General features: G+C 45.2%; 1 protein-coding gene across 3 annotated transcripts in view; it reads right to left on the bottom strand.

Moving 5' to 3' along the window:
• Positions 1-18,766, bottom strand: part of ARHGAP25 (Rho GTPase activating protein 25) — a 90,437-nt gene that overhangs the window by 13,489 nt on the left and 58,182 nt on the right. For 2 of the 3 annotated variants that reach the window (XM_019440577.2, XM_019440581.2), the window contains 2 exons: positions 6,785-6,992; positions 1,914-2,046 (listed from right to left, as the gene is read on the bottom strand). In XM_019440577.2, coding sequence (XP_019296122.2) covers positions 1,914-2,046; positions 6,785-6,992 — 341 coding nt within the window. Of the gene's footprint in view, positions 1-1,913; positions 2,047-6,784; positions 6,993-13,485; positions 13,731-18,766 lie in introns of those variants that run through there. The other variant, XM_019440584.2, reaches the window with a different exon arrangement.

Here is an 18,766-nt window from a genome sequence, read left to right as displayed (position 1 = left end):
CCTCGCCAACATCTGTTGTTGCCTGAGTTGTTAATGTTAGCCATTCTGACAGGTGTCAGGTGGTATCTCATTGTGGTTTTGATTTGTATTTCCCATCATAGTCCCTTTCTTTGTTAGATCGTTACATCCCAGGAAGGCTGTCACCCTGATTGGCTTCATTTGCCTTTTGTTGCTGAGGAAGACCTGTATGAGATCATGCAAACTCATTTTTGTGCAGGCAAATAGCTACAATAGCTACAGCATAATTAGCTGCATCATTATTCTTCCCTTCCTTTCCTAACATTGAAATATAAAACCACCGTTTTTCTTGTGCTGAGATCTACTTAAATCATGAGGCCCCTCACTCTTAGGAGAGAAGTTCTCATAGCTATGTTTTCTACCAGGTCTAGGGCACTCCATTGCTTAAAATAATAATAGTAATAGTAATAATAATAATTATTATTATATATATATTTCTGGGAGTATATTATATAATAAATGTTAAAATAGAGAATAAGCCTTTCCTTAAACTGATACTTTAAAAATATCACTCACCTATCTCCTATCCCTTGTCCTCAAAACAATGCTAAGTACTGCAGATGCTATTATGAAGTTTGTCTAAGCTTGTGCTATCCAACACAACAGCTACTTGACACATGTGACTATTTAAATAATAAAATAAAATAAAATTAGGAATTGTTTCTTTAGTTGAACTAGCCGCATTTCAAGTGCCCAATAGCCATGTGTGGCTAGTGGTTACCATATTGATCACTGTAGCTATGTACCAGTTCCACCATTATAGAACGTTCTGTTGGTCCAAGGAAATAAACAGAGTCTCACAGAAAGTGCTTAATTTGCCTAATGGCAAAATCAAACTTAAATCCATGTCTTCACTGTAGGCTTTTCTGTGCAACACTTTGGCAGAGAGAGCTTTAAACATGGTGGCGCTAGGGGTGCCTGAGTGGCTCAGTCAGGTAAGCGTCCGACTTCAGCTCAGGTCATGATCTCGTGATTCATGGGTTTGAGCGCCACGTTGGGCTCTGTGCAGACAGCTCAGAGCCTGGAGCCTATTTTGAATTCTGTCTCCCTCTCTCTGCCCCTCCCCTGTTTGCACTCTGTCTCTCTCTGTCTCGAAAATAAGTAAACATTGAAAAAAAATTTAAAACATAGGAGTGCTAAAAGCGAACCTCCCAGAAGTGGGGAGTTAGACCCCAATTATCAGCAGTATAACACAAACATATTCGTGGGGCATTTGGTTTTGCAAATCCTGGTTAAAAACCAGGAAGGTTTTATTGTTGTTAGATGGGTTTTCCTGGTGGCTTTTGTTGGTCGGTTAATTTGTTTAACATGACTCTAGTGTGGTGATTGTTGACTTTAAGACCTTTCAGGAAACAAATTACATGGGAACACAAATCCTGCAGGCAAACTTGTGAACTCTAACAAGCATGATGCTGCAGACAATGACCACACCCCCTTAAGCAGCTGCAGCTGAAAAGAACAAAGAAAAGTTCCTTGTCCTTCCTTTCTCTGGTGTCTGCATTCCTTGTATGCCCATGGCTGACACTCATGATCATGGTGGAACTAGAACATTCTCCCCTCTCACCAGCCTTCCAGGTTGGTCAGCCTGTCCTTGTGTCCACTGGGTCTCAGCAAGGCCATATTGCTTGAAAGCCTTCTCAGAAGCTTTCTCTTTCTCATTAAAGTGGCTTGGGTATATTTGATTATAGTCAATTCTTTTTTGGATTGTTACATCCCAGCAAGGCTGTCACGATGACTGGCTTCAGTTGCCTTCTGTTGTTGACAAAGTTCCAGTTTGACAAAGTATCTCACTAAAAGGTATGAGTCCCTTGACCCACTGTTGCTTGCCTACCAGAAGAGTGTTCAGTAACTATCACCTTCCAAAGCAGGACAACTAACTCTAATGAGATACAAACCTTTGCCTCATCTGCATTCATGAGCTGCCCGCACAGCAGGAACCCCTCATACTGGCTCCAGGGAACCACTGGCTCTGGGAGGTCTCGGAGGTAAAGCTTTAACAGGGAGGCCACGGTGTGTACATCTGTATCTCTGCAAGAAAATAAGCGATGTTGTTTGAAAATAAAGCTCCAGAACATTCCTTGCCTTCCCCTTTGTGGTCCACTAAATAGAATCCCAGGTTCCAAAGGGGAGTTTTGCAGAGGAGCAGAGTCTGATAAAGATGTATCCAAACAAAACATCTTTGCTAATCTTCTGGAATCATGACCCTCAACACTTTTTTCTTTATCTCTTCCACCCAACTGCCTCAAAAGTAAGTTCAAGGTCTACTTTTTCATTAATCCTATTAAATTATTTTAGTCTTCATCTCTTTCTATTTTCTCCAAGTCACTTAGTACCTCACAATTTTGCATTTTCTGCTTAGTCTCTAATTTTTCATGTGATAACTCATTTATATTGATGGCCCATGATCTCTTTAAACCCTCAGAGAGCTCAAAACAGTTCTGGGATTCATTCATATATTTGTGCAATTGTTCAATAAATAAGCATTGAGAGAACCTACTAGGTGAAAGATACTACCTCAAGCACTGGGATTTCAGCAGTGAACCTGAGGGATATACAGGACACCTGGCCTCATTGAGCCACAGAGCTGTGCAGACTCAAATGTTACCAAGTCACTACAAAATTGTGAGGCTAGTGCCATGACTAACCTGGGACTGTATGGAGGTGTGTAAAAGGGACACCCAGTGCAGAGCTGAGGATCCATAGGGGACAAGATCTGAAGAATGACAAGGAGTTACAGTATGAGGAAGGGAGCCTAGAGGGTGGGGAGCAGAGGCCCAGCTGCAGAAACACAGACAACATTCAGATGACTTCCTGTTAACTGAAGGAAGCTTGGACTTTTCAGTTCAGCTTGTCCAGTTTATAACAGGAGTGGGCAAAGTATGGCCCAGGAGCCAAATCTGGCCCATTGGCTGTACAGTCTATGAGCTAAGAATGGATTTTACATTTTTAATTAGCTGGGAACAAAACTCAAAAGAAGCAGATATCATAGCATGTGAAAATTATCTGAAATTTGAATTTCAGCATCCATCAAGTGATATGGCCATGCTTATTCATTTTTGGATTGTCTTTGGCTGATTTTGAGCTATAACTCTGCTAAAAGCAGAACTGAATAGTTGCAGTAGAAACACCCTGGCCTGCAAAGCCTAAATATGTCATATATGGCCTTTTATCAAAGTCTGCTGACCCCTGTTTTATAGAGCTATTGCATTTATTATGCAACTCTATAAGAGAAAATAAGTCTGAATCTACCATATGCTTAAAGCTCATTAGTGAAGAAATTATTTACTTCATATTTATTTACTTCACATCAAAAAACCCCCCAAAAAACTGGTATTCTTAAGTGACTGTCCTGGTAGTACTTTGAAAAGCGAGGATGTGCTGAGAGGTTCAGACGATCTGAATGGCTCCTCAGTTTCATTGATGGGGAATATAGAATTCACTGGGTAGGAGTGCCTCCTGGAGAAGGGACAGGATGGGCTGGTTTGGGCAGAAGGAAAAGAAGGGAGGCATTGGAGGAAGCAGAAATAAGAGCATCAGGACTTGACTGTAAAGCTCTGCCTTGGTATCCTGAGTAAGTTTTTTTGTTTGTTTTTGACAGCCAGTGTTTGGAGATGTCTTCTGAAAAGGCCCCAGCTTTGCAGCCTGTCAGCTCTCTACCTCAAAATGAGAACATGAACTGGCACGGAGCCCTGTCTGTGCTCCACTGCTGCCTCAGGAAACGGGGGTGGGAACCATTCACTTAAGGTGGGGATTCTAGAAAAGCCTTCCCTGCTGAGTCACTACCTAAAAATATCCCTGGACAAAGTCCTCTTGTCAAAATACGTGAGACATTCCCAAGAAAATGGCAGAATGACAACCAACTAACACTTTGCAGGAGGAGCATTCACCCAAAGTTGCAAAAGGAGCCATGAGGCTTCTCCTCATGCCCCTGCATCACCATCCATTCCATGGTCTTGGTCAGAATCCGGGGCCTCTCCCTCACCCCACACCCAATTAGGCTCCCAAATCCCCTCAAGTCTATCCAAATGTCACGTGAATCGCTCTAAGTCCTGCCCCCCTCCACTGCCCTATTTCAAAAGCCAATGGCCTTTTGCCAGGATTCTGTCCCAGCTTCCTAGCTGGCCTTCTGCTTCCACAGTTCCATTTTCTGATGCACTGTCCACTGCCTGGCAAAATACAACATGCAAAATATGCCCAAGGAACGAGTGTTGCAAACAACAAATTAAAATGAGAAAGACAGTAGAGACGATGAATCAAAAAACAGAATCTTTTAAAGAAAAATGACAACAACAAAAACCACAAACTACTAGATAGTTCAATCAGAAGAAACTATGACAGCAAAAATATCCAACATTAGAAAAAAAGGTTATAACCACTGATATAGTGTAGATGCTTCAGTGTTATAACCAGAGAACATAATTATCTATGTAAATCATCTTGGAACATTTAAAACCAGAGAAACCTTCCCGATTCATTTTATCAGGGGGAGATAATGCTGCTTGTCCTGGCTAACTCTTTATGCTTGTCTAAGGCATCTCAGTGTAAACGTCATTGCTTCTTGGGGGTCTCCCTAAATCTACCAGATGGTGGCAAAAGGCCCCTGTTCTAAGTCCTCATAGTACCATCTAGTTTTCCATTGTAGCACTTAACACAATGGAAATTATACAATTATTTTTGTAAATTTTTAGTATAATGTCTGTGCCCTAATTTTGTCAGAGCTGACTCACTTGTCACTGTTACAGTTTACATTTCCAGCATGATTTTACCTGAGTTTGCTATTCCTTCGACCCAATGAAACATGTTTAAGTCAAGTTAAACATGATTTTTTTTAAGTCAAGGACTAAGAGAAAGTCAGGAGCCAGGTTGAACTTCTGAGCTCAACACCTGATCCACTAGAGGTTAGCCCAGGCCCCACCGATGGCTCTGCCAACACTTCCCTGGTGGCACCGACCTTAAAACATGGCACATCTGTATGTTTCTCATGGAAGTATAGGTATCAGAAGTGTATTGGCTTTATGACTGGATAGTATCCAGTCCAACAGAAACTCAACAAAGAGATTTTAAATTTTATTCATATATGTTTAATGAGAATCAGATACAGCTGCACTAGCACCTACCAAGTAAAAGGTCCTTTGTTTCTTTTCATTCCAGTGAGACAATTTGGGAGATCTCATGGTGAAACCACACATATGACCAACATAGGGGATCTAGATGACTACCCACAAGGATTATGTAGACCCAAGCATCGGCCCTGGGAAGACTCTGAAGAACCCCAGGTGACCATTCCTATTTCTGGGTATGTAAACGCTACTCCTTAATTCTGGGGGTGGAGAGGTCATGACAAGCTGTGGTAACTTTCCTCCTTCCTGCCCCAAATATTTCATAGGTATCCAAGACTGTGACTCCACCACCCAGGCTGACTTTATAGGAACATAAAATCAAGCCTAGGGCAAGTATCTGACAAACCCTTGCAATCACCTCTATTCCTCCTGGCTGACTCTTCACATGGCTTTAGCAACAACCCACCTGTATGTTTTGATCAACTCAAAGCTAATTAAAAACATAAGAAGGAAACTGAATATAAAAAGGTGGTGAGCTTAATTGATCAGGTGCCTGACAATGAAATGCAATTTATAGTGCTGCTGAGAGGTCTGTAAATTTGATGCCCGTAACCTGCTGTAGTTCCAGTAACAACTCCACCCATTGCTTTCCTGTAAAAATAAAGCACCCTTGGTGAGTTAACCTACTGCGTGCCGAAGGCAGCAAAGACAGACACGCGGTGGCCCAAACTCAGACAGTGGCGGTGAGATTGGAGTGAACAGAAGGTATCAGAGATGCTTCACAGGGAGAATGGGCATTGCTGGTGACTGGGGTGGATGTGGGGAGAGGGGACTAATGGCACTTAGCTGTTCATGATTTTCCCAGGATCACCCCTATTCCTAGGTCCTAAATAACCCCTTGGGGAATTTCAACCTTTGGAAACTGGACAGAGTTTGGGCCTGCCTTACCAAATCTTGATTTATGGGCTGCTGATTTGGAAAGAACAATGGCTCTTTCTTGCCAGCGGGACAAGTGCGCACAGGCAACCGAGGCAAATATTGCACAATAGGCAGAGAGTGTGTACAATGTCGACGTGGGTGCTGTACTAGCTGACTGTGGCAGAGCCAAAAACCTCACCTGGGTGGCTGGAGGCGGTGGGGCAGGTAGGCGATGGTGAGAAGAAATGTCACCACAACTGATATTCCCCAACCAAACCTGGGCAACCTCCATGGGGGAGACCTAAGAAGACGCCAGGCTGCCACGATATCAGTATGTACTCTCTCCAAAAAGGCTCAGAACTAAGTTCAGAGCCGCACATTACTTATGGTCTCCCAACCTGACAAGAAGTGCTGCTTCTGGCCATTTCTGGAAAGCTGAGAGCATCGGAGCCCTCGGGTATAGGTGTGCTACGTTCTCTACCACACTGAGTCTATTTGTACAGTCTGCTCACTCTTCAACGTTCCTCACCTGCCCAGTGGTGTAGGCCTTAAGCTAGGTCCCATCATCCTCCCGGCCTCCCCTACATCCTAAACATCTCTTGACTGCTCAGCAAGGCCCTGCTTCTAGTTCACTTCATTCCTCACGTAAGTCGCCAGCAAAATAAAAAGCTCTCTTTGTTGCAAGCCAGGGCCTTGGAAACTTCTGTGTGAGTCCGGTAGCTCAGCCGGTAGAGAGAGGTCCTCCTACCCACATATGGCAGGGGGAAGACATGGTGAGGACAGGGTACCTGTCAAAGGAGGGCCGCTCCCCGGCATCAAAAGCGTCTCTGAGCTGCTTCACCAGGTTGTCCTGCCCAGGCAGTCGGAAGATGCCCTCTTCATTCAGGCCGTGCTGGAGGATGAACTCCGCACACTTCTCCACCAGGATGGGCACCAGGTGGGGGCCAAATTTCTGCTCATAGGCCACGGTCTCATCCAAACGCTGGCCAAACACAGCTAGAAAGAGAAAAACAGGATGTTCCCATCATTCTGACTTCCATTGGATGAAATGATAGGTCAAAGTGCTTTCTTTGCCTATTTCTAGATTTGCCAGTGTTGTGTATAACCTCAAAAGTTTTAGCGCAATGATACTAAACGAAATATAGGAGACAAGCCATCCATAATATTTCCTGGAGCTACAAATTTGGGAGAGTCTCTGGAAGTCTTTTTCTCTTGACCCACAGTTTTACATATTCAAAATAACAACTCGCTTTTACTGAATACCTGTTGTCTGCTAGAAATTGTGCTAAGCACTTTGCACACCTGTTCTCATTTCATCTTAACAGCAACCCCACGAGGTAGTAGAATTGTTATACTCACCTTGCCATTAAAGACACTGAGCCTTAGAGGCACTGGTGAACTTGCCAAGGTCAGGTGCCAGGGCACGGTAGTCAGAATTCAAGCCCAGGCAGTAAACTCAAGAGAATGTACTCTTAACTATGGCAGCAAGCAGGCAGTTTTGAATTCTGCTTGTGTCATACAGCATTAAAAAATAAGTCTATCACACGGATGTCTCATACCCTATTAAACCATTGTGGCATTCTTAATAATATAGATTGTTTATTATGTTTTACTATTTTCAAAACAGCTACAGTGAACATGCTTATCCACCGAGCAGAGTTCCTGGAATGTATTCAGCACAATGTATAATTTCTAATTAATTGCTTAATTAATTAATTAACATTTGGATAGGTGATCACAGGCTTTTCATTCTTTTGAACTATTTCCTTAGGGCAAATTCTCACAAGTTGAATTACTAGGTCAAGTGTTTTGAACATTTTTATGACTCAGTGGTATGCAAATTGTTGTCCAAAAATATTTTTCCAAATTACACTGCCTCCAGCAAAGCATGTGTGGACCAGCTCCACCCCAGCCCTGTCAGTACTGGCTCTATAATTTCTCCACCCCAGCGGTATAACAAGGTTAGTTTTTAAATCAGGACAATCGTTGGCTACCCATTCTCCCACCAGGCCCCTATTCCCTTTGGTTCCTGGAGGCTCAGAAGACAGGTCATGGCTTCAGCTCTGTCCTGCCTGATTTTCCCTCTGTCATAATTAGGACCTGGTTACACTGACCACTTCAATTCCCAGGACACTGCTTCCCAGAGTCCTTTGGTGTTCCCCATGGTTCGCTCTCTGGTTGGTCCCCTGTATCCAGTCTCTAACGTGGATTTCACCTGTACAGAGCTATACTGAGCTCGTGAATCTGCCGTGTCCTCTGCACTCCCACCCATTGCCCTAAGCCAGGCTGGACTATTCTCTCACCTATGACAGCTGTGGTGTTCTCTTCTGACATGCTCAAAGCCCTCCTGCTGCCTACCTTTCTAAACCGTCTCCAATTTCCCTAAGCACACTCCCCGTCCCCAACCCTGTTTTTGTCACCCACTTCTTCCCCAATTGCCACAGTAGCATTTTCTAAATTACTCCTCAAAGTCCTAGGGGCTTCTTCTGCAGACCCTCAGATGCTGGGAGGTGAGAGCAGTGGATCTGGGAGGAGCTGAGCATGGGAGCGGTCCCTGTATTTCCTACTCCCAACCACATCTGCTGGGCTGTTGTCTGTTTTACTTATTGCGTTTCAGTGACACTGTTTGATTAAATATTTCTGTGGCTGCAGTTTGAAAGTTGGGGCTGGCATTCCTTAGTTTCGCATTTGGTCTAGCCCCTGCCTACCTTTCCAGCCTGACTTCCTGTCGTGCCCCCACAGGCACCTCACCCTGATGTTCCCAAAATCCTTGGATGGTCTTCTCATTGCCCAGTCTGTGCATGTCTCCTTCCTTGTCTGCTGGAATTCCATTTGTCTTCCTTGGCCTGGCTCAAATACCATCATGTCTGCCAAGCTCTCCTTGACCCCAGCCTGAGAGATTCTGTCCCTACTTTGTGCACCTGTATTCTTTCTCAAATACCCCAATCCCTTTCGACACCATACTGTAATTATCTATATGTACCCACACCCTCTGCAAGACTAGGCTCCCCAGAGCTGGAAATATGGGGGTGCTCTCTATTCAACCCCAGTGTTCAGCACAGGGCCTGGCACAAGGTAGGTAGCACATTTTGCTGAATTACTTAAAGAATTATTTCATCTTTAAGCAAGTGCTTTCCATGATTAATGATAAGTTTGGCATTTCTTTAGAGTAAGCTCTGGTAGAGACCTCCTCAGTGGAAGAATTCAGCTTCACACTAACATTTCTTGAGTGCCAGCAGCAGCTCATGTGGAATAGGTAATACAGACAAGAGAACATAGGATATGGTTCTTGCTTTCAATTAAGTTACACTCGAGCTATGAAAATGAAATGACCACATGCAAAATAATGAGAAACAATTAGACAATGGCAGTAAGAATGTAGAATTTGGTTCCTATATGTCTGTGAAAGGAGCTGGATAGACACTTGGAAGGAAAAGTTTGAAACAATCTGACTTAAAACATAGACCACATGGCATTTGTAAAATTCCCTTGAGGAGCATCTCAAGGGGGGAGGCAGATGTGTTTCTGAGCAGTTGAAGACTTAGGCTCAAGGGGCCCCTTGTACCCTGACAGGGAGAGATATTCCAATACAATGTGGGGATTTGCATGGAGATGTCAGAGCAGTCAGATGGGAGTCCAATTCCTGAGGTCCCAAGGCAAATGCTCCATTTTGCAGGTGACCTGGAATCCTCTCGGTAGCAAGTCCTGTAACTTTTCTCCCCATCCCAGCCTCTCAGCCTTGTCCTGTGCTCCTCCTTCATCCCTCCCAGGCCCCACAGTCAGTCATTGTAATACCACTCTCACCAGTAAACCCACTTCCCAATCCCCCCTTTCTCCTCCATCATCTCTGCTCTGTAGACTCCTAGTACCCCCTCCACACCTTCACCAGGTCACCAAGAGCCCCAAGGGAACACAGCATTCCATATCACGGAGGCTTTTATTCCCAATCAGAAGACCTTGGTTCCAAATCTCCCCCACTCCTCTTGCTCTCACCACCCACTCCTTTTCCCTCTGTGTCTCAGCAGGTGACCTGGTCTCCTCTTTTCCTTCTCTCCTCAAGTGGAGGAAATCATCAATGAACTCTCTTATCCCCAATCCCTGCCCTTCCTGTCCCTCCTCCTCTGCCTGTCTTCTCTCAAAGGAAGAAAAGGACCCTGTGCTTTCATCTAAAATGATGCTTTTTTGACCTGTGGGTTCCATCCCTTTGCAGGTCTTCTAGGACTTCACTCCCTCTCTTTTGTATCTTAAATATTTCTCTTTTTAGTTGAAAGAGCCCAGGTGAGTCTAAGTCTGCCAATTTATCAAACAATAACCTCCTACCCTAGCTCTCAAACAACCACTATTTGCCTTCCTTCTCTTCATCAGGACACTCATAAGAACATGTCTACTTCCATGCTCACAGGCTCTACTTCTTTGCTTATCAAACTCTCCACCTCTCAACCCATCCAGTCTAGTTTCACCAGTTTGCATCTTTCCACCCAATCCACTCGATAAAATTTCCAACGCCTTTCTAATCGCCAGACATGGCCTATGCTCATTCCACACCCCACTGGTCTTCCCTGAAGACTCATGATGGTGTTGATTCTCCTTTCTCCTCATGAATTTCTCCCGACATGATGACAAAATCATCGTTCTCATTCTATTCCCATTTGCCTCCTGGTTCCTCTGCAATCTCCTTTCCTGTGCTCCCTCCTCCACCTGCTCCTTTCCTGTGTCACTTCCCGACACTCCAGCTTAGCTGTCCCCTCCCTCTAGACATTCTTTTTGAGGAAGGTCATATGATTCCATACATTTGGATATCACCTACAAATTGGTAACTTGTAAATCCACATGTCTGGGCCAGACCTACCTATCTTCTATCTACCTATCTATCTATCTATCTATCTATCATCTATCTATTTATCTATCCTTCCTCATTCAACATCTAATGGCAGTTCTCCCAGTGTCTTCTCCAGTCTCACTCTTGTCCCACCCCCAACACTCCCAAATTACTGCTTCTCCTGGAGCCTTCTTCCCAGGCAATAGCATTCAGTCAGTCAAGCACTCAAGCATCAGGCACTTTCCTAGTCATGGATAATACAAAACCATTAACACAAGGTACCTGCACTTGACAAACCCCATCTGCAAAAGTGTGAGTGTCGGGATTATCTGCAATATCCTCTTTTTCCCTCCAAACAGATTAGCATTTTCTTTTCTTTTTTTATGTTTTATTTATTTTTGAGAAAGAGCATGAGCAGGGGAGGGGTAAAGAGAGAGGGGGACAGAGGATCCAAAGCGGGCTCTGGACTGACAGCAGTGAGCCCTTTGCAGGGCTCGAACTCACGAACTGTGAGATCATGACCTGAGCCAAAGTCTCAAAAGACTGAGACACCCAGGTGCCCCAGATCAGCACTTTCTAAATTAAACCATCTCTTCTCTGTCCTCGCTGCTACTGTCAAAATTATTGTGATGGTTGCTTTTGCAAGTCTGTTTCTTGCAAATTCCTTCCACTGGAATTCACAAAATCATTCGGCAAATACAGACTGAGTACCTGCCTCTTGGGTAGCTGGAGATTATTATAGAAGGAATGAAGAAAGGTCTTTGCTTTTGCAAACTCTGGAGCTAATACCCTTCCTTCTCCTCACCTTGAAACCTGATCTTCCTGCAGCAGAATTTCCAACTGTCTTCTCCTCAGAGGGAACCGATCCCTCTCTCTTCTGTGCACACAGAGCTACTTCTCATGTAGCTTAGTTTTAAACATGTCTCTCTTCCACTGGACTATGAGCTCCTCAAAGGCAGACAGCCTGTCTGGTTCACCATCTATTTTTATGTTCTGGCACAGAGCCTGGCACATGATGGGCCAGTCCTCGAAGAGCTGTCATCGGCTGTCTGCCATTCCTCTTGTCCTCCGCCCCTTCTCTCCTGAAAGTACTCTGATCAGCACTTCTCCAAACTTGCTCTGGTCAAGGAGATCAATGGCCTTTATGTTTTTAAAATCTAGGACTCAAATTCTCAGTCTTCCTCAGAACTGCTCTATCAGCACCATGTGACACAGAAAATCACCCCTTCTTGAGACACTTTTCACATGGCTTTTGGCACTCCCACTTGGTTCTCAATTTGTCTCATGGGCCATGCTTCCTCAGTCTCCTCAGATGATTCTTCCTTTTCTCCCTGACCTCTAAACATTGGAGTGTCCCAGAACTTCCTTCCCCCATTCTCACGTGCTCTTTAGCACACCCACTGCTTTCATGTTACCCATACAATGAAGACACCAAACTGCATACCTCCAGCCTGGAAATTAGTCAGAGCTATTCCCTCCAACAAGAAATGGGCGCTATGGGCTGCAGAGACAGCAGGACCAACAGGAGAGAAAGAGCATCCTGATTTTCTTTAGTTTGTCTCAATCAGGCTTTGTCAATCTCCATCTCAGATCACATATGAGGAGTTTGGAGTACCTCCCTGGAACTCCAAAGACCCAATCCTGAGTTGCACGTACCTCTGACTTCTCAGTCCTGATCACCCCTTCTGATCCTGGGTGGACATGAAAAGGCTTAGACCCCAAGGGAACTAGGGAAGGAGGAAGACAGCAGACAGTGGTGTGGGAGGTCTTTGGAGACCATTCTCCACCCCAGGCTCCCCCATCATCGGCGCCATGCCTCCCAGGCTGCACCCACTCCTTCAGGGAACTGGTGCCCCTGCTCTTCCTGCCCTTGGCCAGCAAGTCATTTACTCAGAACAGCTCCTCACTCTGGACCAGTCACTATTAATAGAGGCATTGCCATCTTCATAGGTACAAATCTTAATTGATTAATTATAATATATAATGTAATAATTATTAATACATTTGATTAATTACACTAATTTTATGTGCCCTAAAAGTTTTCATGTGTGCTCTTGTTTAGTCCTCAGAAGAGCCCTACAAAATAGATATTATTGTTCCATTTTGCAGACTGATAAATTGAGACTTAGGTTAGGAATTTGTCCACTGTCATATTTGCCTTGTGATTCTAAATTCAACACTTTAATTTCTCTTGTTTAAAGCCAGTGGAATACAACTGTCTAGGTGAAACTTCAGACATCACTATGTCTCAAGGGGAAGAAGAAAGGCATAGGGGGCTGCCTAATCTCTGCTCATGGGCATCCTCCACCCTTTACTTCTAAGCCCCCTCCTCAGATTTGCTAGGCAGCCCCAGGACACTGAACTGCTTTAGGGAAGCGAAAGTGGAAGGATTAGCTGTCACCTCCTTTCTAACCTCATCCTCCCTTTCTGATCACGCAGATGCTCCTAGTTTCAGGACAAGAGCTCCTCCCCCTACCCTGCCTCTGGTCCAGCCCAGGTGCCCAGAAGGGCCCGCCCCACCCCTGCCCCCCTTTCCCACTGGCCCAGAACTGATACCTGCCTCCCAGGGGCTCAGTTCCAGGACCATCCCCATCTCTGCAGGAGAGGGAAGGGGAGCTGGGCAAGTTTCTTTTGGTGGAAAAATTGAATCACAAAATAGGGACGAAATACCTTTCTTTCGGTGCTTGGGTGTTTTCTTCCTGAAATTCCAGCAAAAGAGCAGGGCCAGGGCAGAAAAGCCACAGCCCGAGTCCCACCGCGGCATCCTAAGAATATGAGGCATGGTGGGGGCCAAGGAATCACAGTCTCTGCAGAGCCAGCCTCACGCCTTCCCTCCTCTCCAACCTGGAAGAACCATCTTCTCTCGCTTCCAGATCAGCACATGCTTGTAAATACTGCTCAGGTTCTGACTCCGGGAAATCATGGGATCTGTCGGCACCTGCCCCTGGCCCTCCCTTCCTCCTTCCCACACCACTTCCCCTCCCCACTCACCTTTACACACATGAGTCTTGGCTTTTAAAGAGTGAACATAAAGCTGTCAGGGCCCGCAATAAAAATAAGTGCCTCCTTTTACTTAGCAGCTAATTGTCAACTGCCATTCAAGGGACACCGTGTAGGTGGGTTAAAAAAAAAAAAAAATCCCCCACACAAGCCCTTACCAGCATTGCTCCATATATCAAAGTGTCTGGCAGGAACACAGGATTTCACTTAGTGTTGATGAAGCCAGCCCACTCTTCTCTGAGTGCATGTGCTTTCAAAGTTGCATGTGCTCAGTCAAGCCTTCAGAAAGAATGATCTTGGAGGTGGGTTGTTGGGCAAACTGAGATGATTGCCCCCCTCTCGTTGAGGAGATTTTAGCAAATAGTGCAGCAACCCTGCCAGACATACCCAGGAGACTTGAAATGGACTCTTAGCATCATGAAGGGACAGGTGGGGGCAGGGAAGGGTTGCCAGGAGGAGTAATGCCAGGATGCTGCCAGCCAAATGTTCATCCCTCCATTCACCCATAGGCTGGGAACAAAGGACTTGACTGACACCACATTCACCTTCCATGTCAAATTCACTCCCATGTCATGGCAATGTCACCTCTGAAACATTGTACAAACCTGCTCACTTCTCTCCATCTTCACCACCACCACCCTCATCTAAGCCACCTTAGGATGAAGACCAACATCGTTAGCAAGCTATATTCACTGTTTTCACCTTCCTCTTACTCTAGAGTCTGTTCTCCTTTCTGTCACAGGACCTTGGTATATGCGATTCCTCTGACTGAGGAATATATTGTTCCTCTTTCCCCTCCTCTGTCTACTTAGCCTCCACTGACCCTTCAGATTTAAGCTTAATCATCACTAGTTCAGGGAAGCTTCCCTGAACTTCTTGACAAAGACATTTTCCCCCTCACTGTGCATTATATGTTCTTCCTTCATGGTACTTTTCACGTTGTAACATTATGGTTTGGGGGTTGATTCATTTCTGTGTCTTCTATTAGACTGTGAGCTCCTCGAGAGAGGGGACTTAGTCTTTTTCTCACTGTTGTACCCCCAGGGCTAGCACAGTGCTTGGCACAAGACACATGCTCAATAAATATTTGTTGAGTAAATGGATAAATAAATAACTGGCTTGTGTCTTGTGTTAGGATCTGGGGAGAGGGGGATTACCAAAAATAAGTGAAAATCATCCTTGGTAACTACCAGTTTAGCTCTAGCTAAAAGAAAAAGAATCAGAATACCTGGAAAAACAATGAATCACAGAGATACCACACTCCCACAGGCTAAACCCTGCTGTAGATTGTGAAATCATGCTCTGAAGGATGCAGACAACTTAAGAAATGAGAAGAAGGAAAGGAACCCACGGCATGTAAAAGCACAATGTTTATATACTCTATGCTTAGTGTTGGCAAACACACAAAGATGCTTAAAACATGGGACTTGCCCCAGGTCTTACAACCGGGTTGGTCAGAGAATAGCTAGGCACAATTCAGTGCAGTGCTTATATACCTAGCAGTAGCCTGAGAAAAAGACGGAGAGGCCAGCCTCCAGAGCAAGAGAGCAAAGCAGGTTCCCACTAAACAGCAGTTTGCAATGTGGCCTGCCTGCTCCCTGGGAGTGGGACAGACACCTGGTTTCAGTGTGGGGATCCTGGAAGGACAGAGCCCTCCTACTCAGGGAGGAGGTGGTTTATAGAAAAGGGGGAAGCTGTGAGCCAGGGGACAAGTCACTAGAAGTCCAGATGTGATCACCTCTCTTCCCTTTCTTCTACTTAAATCAGGAAAACTTGGAATTACATCCAGAACTTATGGGAAAAAATTAATCTAACTTTTCCAGTCAGGTCCTTTGGAAAGAATAGTGGGGGGAAAAAGAGATAAACTGGCTGGCTACGAAGGAAAAGGCTGGAAAAGCAAGGTACACCAAGGTGGTGCTTTCCATGGTGATTTATAATAAGAAATGTATTTTTGGTCTTTCACCCGTTTCCTGGCACAGAACTCCTAACTAAAACTCTTGGAATTTCCTGTGATGAGAGAGATAAAGGTATCTTTTATTACATTAATGAGGTGAGTTTTGAAAAGCACCTAAGATAAGGGACTAATTGACTAGTGGAACCAACTTAGTGATTCCTAGGTTAGAACATTCAGTCCCACCCCCTGATCTCCAGGGAGGGGTGAGGTGCTGGAGATTGAGTTCAATCACTAATGGCCCATGATTTAATCAATCATACAGATGCAGTAAAGCCTCCATAAAAACCCAAAAGGATGGGGTTTGGAGAATTTCTGGGTTGATGCTATGTGGAGATTTGGAGAAGAGTGGTACTCCTGCAGACAGCCTTCACTGCACATCTCCATGTGGCTGTTCTGAGTTATATCCTTTTATCATAAACTGATGACCTAATAAGTAAACTGGTTTCCTCAATTCTGTGAGCCCCTCTAGCAAATTAATTGACCCCAAAGAGGGGATCATTGGAACCTCCAATCTACAGCTTTGGGTCAGAAGTACAAGTGACCATCTGGACTTGAATTTGGCACCTGAAATGCGTGGAAGGGGACACGTCCTGCAGGACTGAGCCCTTAGGATGTGGAATCTGATGTTATCTCTAGGTAGATAGTGTCAGAGTTTAGTTAAATTGTAGGACATCCAGCTGGTGTCCAAGAATTTCTGGGACGTGTGGAGAAATACACTAGAATTGGTCACAGAATGGGACAAAGTGAGAGGAATGTTCAGAGCCAGCTATGAGACAGGAGGAGCCAAGGGGGAAAAGTTGGATGTGCCGTGGGAACTATGTGGGCCATTTCTCTTGTCAAGGGAGAAAGGGAGCCAGAAAGAGACTGAGGCAAAAAGGGTCTTAGCTCTGCAAAATTGTTACTAGAGTGACTTCTAGAACAGTTTGGACCCATTATCCAGGTCATACAAATGGACTACAGGCATCTGCAGTCGAATGCAGTTGAACACAAAATTATTCTGTCTGAACATTTTTCCAGGGAGAGTTTCTATAACTTTTATCAGATTCTCTAAGGGGTCTACAAACCATGAAGAGTTTCACCAAAGCTCACCATTACCACACTCGGAGGAGATCATTCTAGAGGCAGCAACCCATTGACCAAATAATTTCCCACATGGTCATTTAGCAAAGAAGAGAGCCAATGGGAGTAGAACATAGTACCAGCATGGGAAGAGAAGGCCGTTCCTTCGCATCTACTGTGCCAGGCACTGTTTAGATTCTGGGATACCGCACTGAATGAAACAGAGAAAAAAATTCCTACAAAGTAGATTGAAGATTTCCTCCTAGCCAGGGGAGGCCAACTATGAACAAATGAGTGAAATATTTAGCATGTTATAAGAGGGTAGTACTAAGGAGAAAAATTAAGCAGGAAAGAGAGATAGTAAGGGCTGGGGGTAGGGCAAGGAAGGGGTTCGATGTCAAATGGGATGATTGGGGGAAGGTTCACTGAGGTAATGTTTGAGCAAAGACTTGTAAAAAGCAAGGTACCAAACCACACAGCTACTTAGGGAAAGAGGATTCCAGACAGAGCAAACCGCAATGTGCCTGAAGCAGGAACATGCCTAGGGTATTTGGGGAAGAGCAAAAGAAGTTGGGGAACCATTGCTGTTATTCAGAAGAGACAGAATGGTACGTCAACCAGGATGGTGGTAGTGGAGATGGTAAGAAGGGAGCAGGTTCTGGGTGGGGAAAGCCATAGAAAGCTTCAGGAAGGGCTGGAAAGAGGCAGCAGCAACACATCTCAGTGACTTCCCAATATTTCAGGGGGCATGCCCTGCAGACCTAGTGGACCGCAGATCAGAGGCACTTTACAAGCGGGACCAGCCTGTGATAAGAGCTGCCTACAGAGGTAGGAGACTCAGCCCCGCTCCTCGGCAGCTGGGCTCCTTGGACTAATCATCTATTTTCTCAGGACACTAGTTTCCTGACTTACAAACAGGAAGAGCAAATGTCTGGCTTGCCTCGTGGCCTCAGTCTTAAAATGCCTTCTCATCCTGAGATCTAGCATTCAGATTCCATGAGAGGCTTCAGAAACATCCGAAATGCCACGTCAGAGACAAATCCTGTTCTCTGAATAAGTAAATACGCTGTGCTCTTATTTCTCGTCCCTTGGACTTTCCCCTGACTGCAGGATTTATGCTTGACTTGCTTCTCAAGTGGTGGCCTTTTGAGGTGGGGTAAGGAAGAAATCCCCATGTAGATTAGGACTCAGTACAGCAGCTCATCATGGTAAGGCTGAGCCCAGCACCATATAAGGCACAGAGACTGCTATAGTACAGAGACAGCATTTTGACTCAGAATAAGTGCATAATTAGGCAATGTCCACTACCCTTGTCAATGCAGGCTGCCTAAAGCACTGGACTGAAGAAAGCAGGAAACGTCGATGGGGCTCACAGTCTTACAATCTGGGGCAACAAGGAGGGTCACAGCTAAGATTATCCAGGCTGAATGGTATACAAGAGAGCTTTCATAAATGAAAACCTCATCTTGGACTGATTAGCACAGTAAAAAAACACCGTATTTGGGAACTGGGAAATGGTTACTGAAAGGAGGCTATTCTTTTTGTAATACGATGTGGCTGCTCACGATGGCTATGGCAAGCACTCTTGAGTTTGGGTGTCCTATCAGTAACTTCTCTCCCAGGCCCAGCAGGGCAGATCACCAGCTACAGGACCACCTCCCTGCCCCAGCTCCTGAGTCTTAAAGTGCTCTCCTGCCCCCAGCTATCCAGATGGATCATCCTTCTCAGGAGTATGGAATGGGGTGGTGGAGGCTGAGCTCGGCCTCTGCTGTGCTCAAGAGAGAGATACAGGAAAGCTGGGGCTGGCACAGCTGGATTGGGCCAGGAGTAAGTTCCAGAACGCTGCTAAGGACGCAAAAACAGGCAGGCAGAGAAAAGCAGAATGCGAAGCTGATTGGCCCCAGAGAAACTGACAGGGTAAGTTCTGGGCTGATGGTT

The sequence above is a fragment of the Panthera pardus genome, unplaced genomic scaffold (genome assembly GCF_024362965.1).
Source record: "Panthera pardus isolate Hobbes unplaced genomic scaffold, ASM2436296v1 HiC_scaffold_25, whole genome shotgun sequence".
Lineage (NCBI taxonomy): Eukaryota > Metazoa > Chordata > Mammalia > Carnivora > Felidae > Panthera > Panthera pardus.
This window is presented reverse-complemented; position numbering and strand designations above follow the sequence as displayed.